We start from the raw sequence: 14,119 nt of genomic DNA, 5'->3' as shown, positions 1-14,119 counted from the left end.
CTGTTCTTACAGTAACTGACTCACGTTCACGTTGATCTCTATAACTGTTAATTTTTAGTAGCCTATATTCGAACCTATCCATAACCCTTTTTTGCTATTTGACTCATCATTTCACATACAAAAATATAAATAATGTCAGACAGCGAATTAGTAATTATTTAAAAATATATATAATATTTTTTTTTAAAATCGATCTCCTGCCAGCAGGGGATGCTGCAGCACCCTCAGCACCCCCCTTCCCGCGCCCTTGGCCATTTTCTACAGTGTGCCTTTCTACAGGGTGCGCTGGCCCCACCCTCCTTTACTCATCCCAAGGCCTGTTCAGCTGGTTTGAAAACACAGACAGGTAACTCCTACAATATATGATCTCTCTCTCGCTGGCCTGTTTCTCACAAGTGCAAAAGCCAAGAAAGTTGACAGTGAGCGGGACATGCTGAGTCCAAGAGAGAACGGCTCATGTTTATTTATTTAATTTGTTTATTTGTTTACTACTCCCCGTCTTCACTACTCCAGTTGAACGTGAGCAGGCATGTATCTTTTGGAAAGTAGCTTCAGACGGCCCTGGCTCCTGGTCGTGGTCCTGGGGGTCGTCCATCTGGTTGTGGTCTTGCTCTACGTCCTGTGCCACATGGAAACCAAGTCGTTTCTGCCATTTTTCAACACAGCTTCGCTCACCGTCACCAGCCTGCTGTCAGACTGGAGTATGTATGACGCAAACTCAGAGACGGAAATGGACAAACACAGCGTGTCGGGGGCGGCAGAGGGCCAAATCTCAGGGTTGTCGATTTGTCCGAGATATCCTCCACATTTGAGTAAGTCTTTAGAAAGCAACTTGAAATGTAGCCTATAGGTTTAACAAGCTGCAAATTTATACTGGCTGCAGCAAAAATCTCAGCTATCCACAAGTTTTTTACATCCCATGTCTACTTAATTATAGTGATTTTCGTTGGATAGCCTACACATTGCGCACTTAATAGCCTACAGCCTGTCCAAATAGCATTTAAGGATCATTATTTGTGGAGCCTAAAGTGAATCCTTACTCAATATTGATTCACATTGTTTATTATCACATATAAACATCACATTACAGCCTAGGACAGCCTAGACACGGGCAAACTTCTACCACCATTCCCAAAATGTTATCCCAACCAATAAAATAAATTTGTGCCTATAACAAGAGTTTCTCGAACAACTTCTTTTCCTCTGAGGGAATGTCCAATCTTCATCAATGACATACCGTTGTACCTTACGTTGTCTCCGTCTGTAACGTGGAATCTAATAGGCTAATTCTAGCTGGTGCCAGAAATGAGCACCCATGAAACACCATTTTCATAAAGATGGCTCCGGTTAATTTCAAACTTATGCTTTTACTTATTTTTATATGATGTTCTCTGATGATTTTATTATTATTTTTATATGATGTTCTCTGATGATGTAAAGCACATTGAGTTGCCTTGGGAAATGCACTACAGATTAAGCAGCCTTGCCTTGCCAAACAAAGGAACCTTCGGGCAACAAAAAAAACAATTGCCAGCAGAGCAGCCTTTGTGAGCTAAGAAAATGAACTCGTTTGGTAAAAAAAAACTGGTGGCATATATGATTAATGTTTTTCAGTGCAAACTTATTTGTAATAAAAGAAACTAAAGAGTATTGGTGTAGCAGCTTTGTTTTAATAAATATGTTTTTCTCTCTCCCTCTCTCTTCCTCCTTTACACACTCTCTCCCTCTTTCTTTCTCTGTCATTTACTCTCTCTTTCTCCCTCCTTTACACACGCACACACTCTCTCTCTGTCTTTATCTCTCTTTCTCCCTCCTTTAAACACACACACACACTCTCATTCACTCTCTTTCTCCCTCCTTTACACACTCTCTCTCTATCTCTTTGCTAGTTGGTCCGATGAACATAAATTTCACACAACCAATAAGTTTAGAGATGGTGCAGAAAGACAACTCTGAGGTCGTGGAAGGGGGTCGCTGGTGGCCCAGAGACTGCATTGCCCGGCAGAAGGTAGCCGTCATCATCCCCTTCAGACACCGTGAGTTCCACCTCAAGTACTGGCTCCACTACCTCCATCCCATCCTGCAGAGACAGCAGCTGGACTATGGCATCTATGTCATCAATCAGGTAATGAGCTAGGTGTTTTATCTAACGTTTATCTAGCTTTGTGTCACTCTGGAAAAATAAATGGTTCCTCAGACGGATGCCATACACTCTAAAAAATGCTGGGTTATTTGCTCAACCCAAACGCTGGGTTGAAACTGTTGGGTCATTGTGTGGGGTTGTTTTTACTCATTTTGGGTTATTTTCTGTAACCCAGCTTGTTGGGTTGATAGTTAAGGACAGCGCCCCTCCTCTCCCCCACCTGACGTGAGTACACTACCCAGCACCAGGGTAACTTTAATACAGCTGCATAGTTATTTGAGAGTTGGGAGGAAATCGTTATTCTTTCAACCGTCCATGCAGTCCAGCAGCTGTCAACATGCAGTGGAAATCAGGTGATTTCGGAAGGTATGTATCTGCTTTTAACTTTTTTTTTTATTCAGACGGATTTTAAAAGTCCACCCAGAGACACCCTTTGTGATGTGAATGGATATTCTGCCTGCCAATTTCGTTCAGCCTCAAGCGCGTCAAGAAATGTGTCATTCAAGCCAGCTAACATTACAATTACTGCTCATGTTAATGTTAAATCTACACAAAGACAGACTCTTAAAAACATAGTTCTGTGTTCTGGGTATGAACTGCTGAACAGAAACAAAACAAACTTTTACAACGAACTAAAATTAGCATACCAACAGCTGGCTAGGTTAACGTTAGCAGACGGTTGGTATGCTAACATTAATTAAATATGCTTTGTGGTAGTGCAGCAGTGTCAGCTAATGTATACAGTCAAAGTAGTCTCTTCACACGTACGGTAATCATCATGCCAAGCAACATATTAATTAATTCGGGGTAGCTTCATATTATAGCCATGTACATGTAACTTACTGGGTGGTATTTGGTGGTAACATTAACGTTACACACAACTTGGATTTTACTAACTGAATGTGTTAACATGAGCTGGCTATTAGGTTAACGTTAGCTAACGGTATCACTGCCACTAACATTAACATTACTGAACGTATGTTTGTCAGTCTGCTGTTAAACGACTCCATGAGGTGGTTGTTTCCGAGTGTGTCGCGCTAATATTTTTTAATGTTTGTCAACATCATTCACTGATAATGGTTCCTGAAAGTCTTGATATAAAGTTCTGTAAATAGACCTCTCCAGAATATATCCCGCCTCCTAACTTCCGTATCCATCCAACTTCCGGGCGTGGATTGTCTATGGGAAATAACATGGCGTTTCGAAATATCATACCGGTAAAACATCTGTAGGTAGCGAAGTTGAAAAAGCTGGTGGGCAGATTGGCCTACACACTTCTACCATATAGTTTCCACTGGATTTTTTGATTGTCGGTGCCGTTTAAGTAGTATACTATAGACTATAGTCTATAGTATACTACTTAAACGGCAGCTTAGCTGTCTTCATGGAAGTAACTTATCACATGCTGATGCTGCTTTTAGAGTAGGCTATCCGTTCAAAAATAAAGTAAACTGTCAAATAAATAATTATGTCGAACTGTTTTATTTCATTGCATGGCTGTTGCCCATTTTCTCTCAATGCAACCCAAATACTGGGTTTGGAAAACCCGACAACTGGTAATTCAAACACACACACACACACACACCGGAGCAGCACCCTCTCAGTGCTCAGGTACGTCTTGATTTTCAACTTAAGCACTAGTTGTGCTTCACTGTACCATATCTTCTATAAGCGCTGGGACCAAGGTGTCGCTTAGCAACAAGGTTAAGGGCCTACAGTCAGGTAAGACAACTTGCTAAACAGGTTTGCCTCTGTTAGAATGTCGTCACCCTCCCTAACTAGCCCCTCCACTCTCTGTATTGTCCAAACACGCCCATTTCTCACTCTCTACTACTGTCCTGTTGAACACCTCCTCAAAGACACACACACTGACACACTTTTTCTCTTTCTCCCTCTCTCTCTCACAAACACACACACTGACACACCCTCTCTCTCTCTCTCTCTCTCTCTCACACACACACACTGACACATACACTTTCTCTCACACCCCCCCCTCTCTCACTCTCTCTCTCTCACACACACACACTGACACCCCCCTCCCCCCCTCTCTCTCTCTAAATCATCTGAACTAAACAGGTTTGTCTGCCTGAGGCCCAAGGGCGTAGGTTTGGTCTCAGATTTGGTGGGGACATCCAATCCCCCCCAGGTGAAAAGTTAACTTTTACTGACAAGAGTCAGACTGTCAATAGACAATAGCCTCTTTCATTATTTACAGTAGCCTACTCTAAAAGGTATTAGCTAAAGCATCTCCGACTGGAGAGAAATATGTGCAGACGAAAACAATCGTTTAAACGTAAATAAATGTTTGACCACTAGATGCCAATTTTGTTTCTCGTGATAACAGAAGCTAAGCATATCTTAAATTTGCCCAGATTATATAGTCATATATATCATATAGTCATATAGTATTTTATTTATGTTACTGAGTATGGAAATGCACCATAGTTTAGGATTGAATATGTCTATGAATTTATGCGACTCTAAATTATATTTGTATTTGCTTAAGTGTAATTGGAATTCTTTTGCTGTAAGATACCAGTGCCTTAATGGCGATTTCCTTTGTTATTTCAGACTGTTGGCAATACAGAATATCAGAAGTGAATCTACTCCATTTCATTATATTGTACAGCAATACTGCTGACTCCAACTGAATTGACAATTTGACATAGGCTAATAATTAGAACCTCACCTGAAGCCCTGATGCTGTTTCCTCAACCTGCCATCCATCTGTAGTGGTTTGATGCTGTTTTTCCTGCATACAAAGTGGTTCATTCATTTTGTTGTGTATCCTTTGGCTAGCGAGTTTAACCCTCCTACCATATTGTATATGATAGTGTTATTTGGATATTATTCATCAAATAATGATTCATTATATTTGAATAACCAACAGTGTTAACTTATTCACATTGCCAACACGTTTTTACAGCATGTGTCATAACAATGCAATGACAGTCCTTCAAACGAATTTGGGTCTCCCTTTTATTTCTCTGCATTGTGTAGGCTACACTCAGAAATTCATAACATAAACAGAATAGAAACGAAAAATGTCCAGATCCAATGTTTATTGTGACTTCCAAGATTCTAACTTAAGGTAGGCTAATTAACATTCAGTGACTTGGTAATAGCATCTATTGTGATAGCGCGACTTCTATGCGACCGTGCTGCACAACCCCTTTGTATGTCCCCTTTCTTCTTCTTCTTCGGTGGCATAGCTGATCTACACACCACAAAAAGGGGTTTGTATGTAGGCCTATGCTGAAGGGAAAAGGGAATATCAAAATGTTTCACTCTGGCCTTTCATGGGGTAGGCCTATGTATTGACAGACAGCCCTGGTAACTTAGCCTACCGTTGTCGTTGACACACCTGCTCGCTTGACTACCAGTGCAAGAATAAAGCAATGTGTGTGCAGCATGCTGGATTGCTGGATGCTGGATTTGGATCCAGAAGGTTGTTCTGTGAAAGGAGGTCTCTGACTTCCTTTCACAGAACAACCTTCTGGATCCAAATCAGTCTGGGTTCAAAAGCGGCCACTCTACCGAAACGGCTCTGCTGTCTGTAACAGAAGCCTTAAAAGAAGCCAGGGCGACCGCTCGGTCATCAGTACTGATTCTGCTTGACTTATCGGCTGCCTTTGACACGGTTAATCACCGCATACTTCTCTCTATACTCGCTAACATGGGAATCTCCGGTTCTGCTCTCTCCTGGTTTGAATCCTACCTCACAGGACGCTCGTTTAACGTATCATGGCTTGGTCAGCTATCTGCACCTCACCATCTCACCACAGGGGTCCCCCAGGGCTCAGTGCTGGGCCCCCTTCTCTTTGCTATCTACACCACTTCCTTGGGCTAGATTATCCGTTCGCATGGCTTCTCATACCACTGCTATGCAGACGACACACAGCTCTATCTGTCCTTTCCACCTGATGACCCCTTGGTTTCAGCACGGATCTCGGATTGCCTCTCAGACATAGCTACATGGATGAAGGCACACCACCTCCAGCTGAACCTCTCAAAGGCTGAACTGCTGGTCCTCCCAGCTAAACCTACCATACACCACGACATCAACATCAAATTTGACTCCCTGTCTGTTTCACCTACCAGGACTGCAAGAAATCTAGGAGTTGTTCTCGACAACCAACTAAACTTCTCAGATCATGTTGCCTCAGTCGCCCGGTCATGCCGTTTCGCACTCTACAACATACGGAAAATCAGGACTTACTTGACTCAAGATGCTACCCAACTTCTGGTTCAGGCAATAGTCATCTCACGACTCGACTACTGCAACGCCCTCCTGACAGGTCTCCCAGTCTGCGCAGTGAAACCACTTCAGATGATCCAGAACGCGGCGACGCGCCTGGTCTACAACCAACCCAAAAGGGCACATGTTACCCCGCTGCTCATCCAGCTACACTGGCTACCTATGGCGGCCCGCATCAAATTCAAGGCTCTAACGCTTGCCTACAAAGTAGTCTCCGGTTCTGCTCCCACCTACTTGAATGCCCTCATACAGACATACACTACCTCCAGACCGCTGCGCTCCTCAGACGAACGACGTCTAGCTCTACCACCGGTACGCTCAAGCTAATCCAAACTTTTCTCATCTGTTGTTCCTCGTTGGTGGAACACACTGCCAGTTCTTCTCCATTTTCAAAAAACTCCTGAAGACCCAGCTCTTTAGAGAACATCTCCTCTCATAGCAACACTTACAACAAGTCTTACTGATCCTAGCACTCACCAGCCGCAGCACTCACTGATGCACTTATTCTTACTGTACTCTAATGTTTTTTAAATTGTCCGAAATTGTTGAGAATTGCTCTAAAACTTAAACTGTTTACCATGTTGTTAGTCGCTTTGGCTAAAAATGCGTCAGCCAAATGTAATGTAATGTAATGTAATGTGTCAGATAACCCCCTTCCCCCTCCCCCTCGGTTTTTCAGCCAATCAAATGACGACGTTTCTTGTACTGTCGTGCTGGCTGTCGGAATGATCAGCAGCACAAATGAGTTCGCTTAAATATAGGTGGGGACAATTTTGTCATCTTAAAATATTGGTTAGGACTAGTCATGAGCGTCCCACCCTAAATCTATGCCCATGCTGAGGCCTATCTCTGTCAGGACATCTCCAACCAGCTATGACACAGGAAAATATGTTTTAACATTTTTTAACCCTTAAACAGGCAAGAGTGAAAAAATAGTAGTAAAGAATAATTGTGTTACATTCTGTCTCATTTGTACCTAAGGAAAACATTTCCACACTCATTTTTGAAAAATGTTGGATATTTTATGAGTTGTATCTCCTGAGATACGTTGCCGTATTAAGATATAAAAATAATCAAAATGGTGAACTTTTCCATTTCTCATTTGATACATATAACTCATAAATTGCTTTCCTTGGCCTTTTATGTCATAAATACTATTTTTAAAATGGATTTCACATTTTTTTTTATCAAATTCTACTATATAGTATGGAGATGACATCTCATCGGATGTTCTGAATTTACAGGCTTTTGCTGTTGACAGGTGCTTAAACTTTTTCTTCTGTCAACTGTATAAAAATGCAGAAGTACACACAAAGTTATTAAATGAGATACAGTAACTTGGCAATTTGTCAGTATTTGTGTACATTCATCTGGCTTTTCTTTTTGATTTACCAAAATGGCAGCAAAATAAAGCCTGTACATACTCAAACAGTGTTATGCTATATGTATAACAAGGGAAATGTGCAGGGAGCCATCCATACCAAGACCTTAACAGTCACAGCCCACTAAGGTTCCAGAAGTAACAATCTAATTCACATTCTCCTTTGAGAACTGGATTATAAGTCATAAAATCGTAACCATCCAAGGTAGACTTAAAACCTATTTTATACAGTCTATGGTTAAAATCAGCTCTGGCATGATTAAGCGATTGTATATTGTCATATAGAACTTCACAGGTCTATGTGTGGCCATACAGTGAAAACTGTTTTGCTTATCTTGAAAGTGGAAATGGCTTAATGTAAACTGTGGAGTAAGTCATCTTGTCTTACATTCAAAAAGAAGTGTGTTAAACTATCATTAGGTTGGCAAACATTGGAAAATGTATAATTCGCAATAGCTAATGGGATTAATAGTTCCTTCGATTAGAAATTAAATGTATACAGCCATTTTTGTTGTTTTTCTATGTTTTTGTTTTTCACGAAATTAAATGTTGCACCATCATGATTCACACCATAGCTGGTCAGCATAAGGCAAGGCCTAAAACACTTTATACAGATTTTTCCAGACAATTTTTTTCAAATTGAAAAATTAATGGGGAACTTACATCCAGTACCTGACCTCTTAGGTATGAGCTACACCAGGCGCGTAACTGAAGCGGTCCGTTCGCGACGCGTAAAATCCATTTTAGATAAATGGTCTATTTTTTTCGAACGTACGCCCCACTGTCACGTCTGGTGTAGCTACTTCCATTGATTATAATGGAAGCTAATTGTTGCAGCAGACGCAACGCGAACGGAACGCTTCAGTTACGCGCCTGATGTAGCTCAGCCCTTAGGGAGGTGGGTGGTGACTGTTGAGTTCTATTAGGGACTGCTCATTGGATAATCTGGTTGGCCTGCTTACTTCAGTAAATATGGCCAAATGCCCCTCAATTTAAGCACTGTCACCTAAATTTCTTAGCTTTTTTAGGCATTTGTTCCATCATCTCTTCTTCCTCCTCCTCTGCAGAACTATTCACAGTCTCTATTTGTATCTCTCAATTCTGCCTGATTATCCTCATCTTCATCACTAGTGTCTATGTCTGAAGAGTGTTCAGGGATCTCCTCTATCACATTCATTCTCTCGCTATTCTATTCATTTTTATGTTGCCATAAAATGAGTTAACTGTGATACCCTGAGGGGCAATATATGGTTATACTGTCATAATGTACATACCTGTACATGATAACATCTCTTTTTGCAGTGTATATTAGCATATCTTCCTGTTTGAAACTAAATTTTCAATAATACTACACAGAATACCCATTGACCAAATTTTATACCCTAATCTGGCAAAAAGTATGTATCTCCTAGTGCACGTTGCCTGTTTAAGGATAAATAAATAAACAAATAGAAATAGTAGGCTACATTTTTATACTTAATACCCTGTCTAATAAAATTAGGCAAGGGCGTAGGTTTGGTCTCAGCTTTGGTGGGGACACATCCCTAACTCCTGCTGTCACGTTACCAACATATTTGTTTCAATACCAATAGTAAGTGAAGAATCTCGATTTCGATACTTTTGCGATTTTTTTACATTTGATTTGTGATTTGTGAGATCATTCACATCAGTGGCAATCATAGAATTTGATTGACCCTCCACACATACACACACACATAGAGAAAGTGATGGTTGTCATAGGTTTCTATTTTATATTTTGGAATTCATATACACTTTATATTGTTAATTATTTATAGTACTTTGTGATCTGCATAATTACTAAACATATTTAGTAATTTGAATACATCATATTGATATTTAAATTATTAGGTTACACTTGTCTTTAATATCATCACATTTGTGGTGTTTAAAGTTGCTGTACTGACTAAGTCCTAAATGAAGTCTAGTAATGGTTGCTAATACAGCGGATTAAGTTTAGACGTGCGCCCAGTGCGCTGGAACATAGCAAACAGAGAGTTCATTAATTGTTACAATTATCTCGCAGATTTATTTTACATCCATATATCATACAGCGGCAATAACTTTAACTCATAATACATGTAACCAAAATAACAAACCGAATTGCTCACCACAAAGGCTAGGCACAAAGGCACAGTCAAAAACTGTTTGCTTCCCAAATTAGCAACACCTGTGTCTGGGTTTCCTGTAGGTTAAATGGCCTACCTGGGCTGACCTGAGGTCGGCTGAGCCACAAAGCTCATACAGCCCCCTAGTGGCACCGAGCAAAATTAAATAAAATAATACAAAATGAATATGGCTCATACACTCCAGCCCCTAATTGCGTCTGCCAGAGCAATTACCCCAAATTCAAAAGAGCCATAAAAAAAAAAAATAGTTACCAATAGAACCAATTACTCTTTAGCTTCATTAAGCAAGCATATTTTGGTTATGGGTCGTTCAATGATGTTTGTCTTGGTCTTCAAACGAACCACACGTACCAGACCTCTCTTATCAGGGAAGGTTTCCAGGACTCTTCCTAGCATCCATGACCCACGTGGTGCTGTGGAGTCCGCAACCATGACCAGGTCTCCAGGAACAAAACTCCTCTTCTCCTGGTTCCATTTTTGACGATCCTGTAAAAGCGGTAAGTATTCGCGGATCCACCTCTTCCAAAAGAGATCTGAGATGTACTGTGTTTGTTTCCACCTTCTCCTTGCGTAAACATCCCCTTTGTCGAACGGTCCTGGTGGGAGAACTGGTTTTCCTTTGAGGAGTAGCAGATGGTTTGGCGTCAACGCCTCAAGGTCGTTGGGGTCCTCTGACAGCCTTGTGATGGGGCGATCGTTGAGCATAGCTTCAGCCTCACAGAGCACGGTATGGAACCCTTCGTCATCCAAGGTTTGCTGACAGAGCACAGAGCACAAAATCTTCCTGATCATCCGTTCATCCGATTCCGATCATCCCAAGCGCCACTGTGATGTGACCCAGCTGGAGGGTTAAAGCTCCACTTGATTCCCTTCTTGGACAAGGCTATTTCAATGCGGTCGTGATTCAAAGAGGCTAAGGCTTCTCGCAGCTCCTTTTCTGCACCCACAAAGTTGGTGCCATTGTCGAATCTCAAGTGCGAGACTTGTCCTCTTCGACAGATGAACCTTAGCAACGCGTTGATGCATGAGTCTGTGTCCAGAGAATAGGCCACTTCCAGGTGCACGGCCCTGCTTGTCATGCAAGTAAATACTACTCCATACCTTTTCACGATGCTATGCCCTCTTTTCACGTCAACTGGCCCAAAGTAATCTACGCCAACGTTAGTGAATGGTGGAAGATCAGGTACCACTCGTTCTTCTGGCAGGTCTGCCATTTTTTGCTCAGCGGTTTTCCTACCATGGAGCTTACAGATGAGGCATGCCAAGTTCCGTGAACTTTCGTTCATGGGGGGCCTTACAATAAAATAATTTATGTGTACATTTAGCGACCGTACACCAACAGAGTTTTCTGTGAATATCTTGAGAACCGTAGGGCCTAGGATGACCAATTTGTTTTGTGTATGTTTGCCTCCAGGGGTCATGTTAACCCATTCCATATGCACACATGTGCATAAACAGATACACACGCACACACCTACATTCACAGTAATCATACGTATGACACATACACACACAGCAGATATATGTACGCATGCATGCACATGCACACACACAGGCACACCCACAAGCACATGCACGCACACGTACACACACACACACACACACATGAACACGTACACGCACACAATTCAACAATTTCTCAGAATTATGAAAAGGCAAGATGGGGGTGGGGTTGTATAAAATGTATTCTACATGTGAAATCTATAAACTAATCATGTTTTGGTACTTGTTGTCTAGCAGATACCAGTGAGAATTGAGTGTGCATAATACAATTCCGTGAGACAGTTAGAATCATATATGCCTTTCACCTTTTGTTTTTAGCCAGCAGCCAGACCAGCAGATACCCTGACTTTGCTGAATTACTAAAGCTAAAAAGCTAAGCAGGAACAAAGTAGGAAATTAACCCAATTTGACAAGCGTGACATATTTTTGTGGAAAAAATGTGCCGGACTGGGCGTCGGTCATATTTTGTACCGCTTTGCGGTACATCTAGTTTTGCCTTAGACTCAGAAAAAGCTTTGTATGTCCCCTTTCTTCTTCTTGGGTGGCATAGCTGATCTACAAACCACAAAAAGGGGCAAACATGAACATGCTGAAGGGCAAAGGGAATATCAAAATGTTTTACTCTGGCCTTTCATGGAGTATGGATTGGCAGACAGCCCTGGTAACTTACCGTTTTCGTTGACACCCTTGCTTGACTGCCAGTGCACAGTAGCCTGTGCTTTGACACTCTCCGTGTGTGTCAGATAACCCTCCCCCCCCCCTCCCCTCGGTTTTTCAGCCAATCAAATGACGACTGTCGTGCTGGCTGTCCGAATGATCAGCAGCACAAATGAGTTCGCTGAAACATTGGTGGGGACAATTTTGTCATCTTAAAATTTTGATTAGGACTAGTCAACCTAACAACTTACAGTAGCTTAGAGGGTGCACCCAATTTAGGATAGACCTGTTTTACTACGGTAAGATTTATGAATTGATGATATTTGTATATTACTATTTAATGGTTTTGCACATTTTGTGATTTATTTATTTGGTTATTTATATCTGTTATTATGACCGCCGCGCGGTCATACTTTTTTAAAAAAGTAAAAATGAGGTGTTGTAATCGCAGGTATCTGTGACCTAACATAGTCAAAACTGCACGAAATTGGAAGTGTAGGATCATTATGACACCCTCTGAATGCACGCCAAGTTTCGTGGAATTCCGTTCATGGGGGGCCACACAATAAATTAATTTATGTTACTATACACCAACTGGCCTGTAGGTGGCCGGAGACAGTTTTCTGTGAATATCTCGAGAACCGTAGGGCCTAGGAGGTCCACCTTTTTTTTGTATGTTGATCTCAAGGGGCCATGTCAACCCATCCCATTACCACTTATTTCATGTATAGCGCCACCTAGTTAAAAATTAAAAAGCAAAAATGTAGGTGTTTTCATCACAATATCTCTGGCTGACATGGTCAAAACTGCACGAAATTGAAAGTGTAGGATCATTATGACACCCTCCGAATGCATGCCAAGTTTTGTGTACTTTCGTTCATGGGGGGCCTTACAATAAAATAATTTATGTGTACATTTAGTGACGTACACCAACAAGGATTCCCGGGACACTGAAAGACCGGGGTACACAAAACTTGGTGGGCATGTACCCCCACATGGATAGCATGGAACCGTCATTTTTCGTTTTGATCTGTAGCCCCCCCGCTGGACTGGACCCCCCGAAAGGAGGGTAGGCCAGACACAGTTCTCTGTGAATATCTTGAGAACTGTAGGGCCTAGGATGACCATTTTTTTCCCGTATATTTGCCTCCAGGGGTCATGTTAACCCATTTCATGTGCACACATGTGCACAAACAGATACACACGCACACACACACATTCACAGTAATCATACGTATGACATATACTCACACAGTAGACATATGTACGCTTCCATGCACAGGCACATACGCAGGCACACACACAAGCACGCACACACACTCACCCACACACATAACATAAACATAACACAAACAATCAAGAATTTCTCAGAATTATGAACAGGCAAGATGGAGGTGGGGTTGTATAAAATTAATTTTACATGTGAAATCTATGAACTAATCATGTTTTGGGATACCAGTGAGAATTGAGTGTGAATAATGCAATTTAGTGAGACAGTTAGAATCATATAGGCCTTTCAGCGTGATTTCTTTTTGTGGAAAAAATGTGCTGGACTGGGCGGCGGTCATATTTTGTACCGCTCTGCGGTACATCTAGTTAATGTAATCGTTGTTCTTCTATTTGCACTGCTTATTTAATACAACTCACCTTTTATATTTAAATACAATACAGAAACGTACTAGTACACCATTCACGTGTTCTGAGTCATTGCATTGCCACCTTCTACCTCCAGCAGTCTAACATAGAAATCTTCTGATAGAACTGGTCCAGACACTCTATAAGACTAATTTAGATAATTAAACAATATTTTCTGAGCCGAGTGCTACAGTGATTATATTCAGTCAGTCATTTATACAGTCATTCTCTGCTCTTTCTTTTTGGGAGAGTGAAATTGTATACTGCGGTCAGTGTATACACACAGCTCCTTCCGTAATGGAAACTTGCTTAGGATTTGACTGCTGTGGTTAATCCTGTCTGGCCAGTGCAGTGAGTTCTCTACTGTGTGTGTGTGTGTGTGTGTGTGTGTGTGT

The 14,119-nt window shown here is 41.5% G+C and overlaps 1 protein-coding gene across 2 annotated transcripts in view; it reads left to right on the top strand.

Moving 5' to 3' along the window:
* The first annotated feature begins 373 nt into the window (after positions 1 to 373).
* LOC143124956 (beta-1,4-galactosyltransferase 1-like) overlaps positions 374 to 14,119 on the top strand; it is a 42,626-nt gene continuing 28,880 nt past the window's right edge. Inside the window, exons 1-4 of one of the 2 annotated variants that reach the window (XM_076286559.1) lie at positions 374 to 812; positions 1,890 to 2,125; positions 2,319 to 2,368; positions 2,465 to 2,509. In XM_076286559.1, coding sequence (XP_076142674.1) covers positions 530 to 812; positions 1,890 to 2,125; positions 2,319 to 2,368; positions 2,465 to 2,509 — 614 coding nt within the window. In that variant the 5' untranslated portion in view covers positions 374 to 529. The remainder of the gene's footprint in view (positions 813 to 1,889; positions 2,126 to 2,318; positions 2,369 to 2,464; positions 2,510 to 14,119) is intronic. The other variant, XM_076286558.1, reaches the window with a different exon arrangement.

This window comes from Alosa pseudoharengus, unplaced genomic scaffold, assembly GCF_046254945.1.
Source record: "Alosa pseudoharengus isolate Yale_2024_CS ecotype anadromous, Long Island Sound unplaced genomic scaffold, YU_APseudo_1.1 YU_APseudo_1.1_scf_1, whole genome shotgun sequence".
In the NCBI taxonomy this organism is placed as follows: Eukaryota; Metazoa; Chordata; class Actinopteri; order Clupeiformes; family Clupeidae; genus Alosa; species Alosa pseudoharengus.
This window is presented reverse-complemented; position numbering and strand designations above follow the sequence as displayed.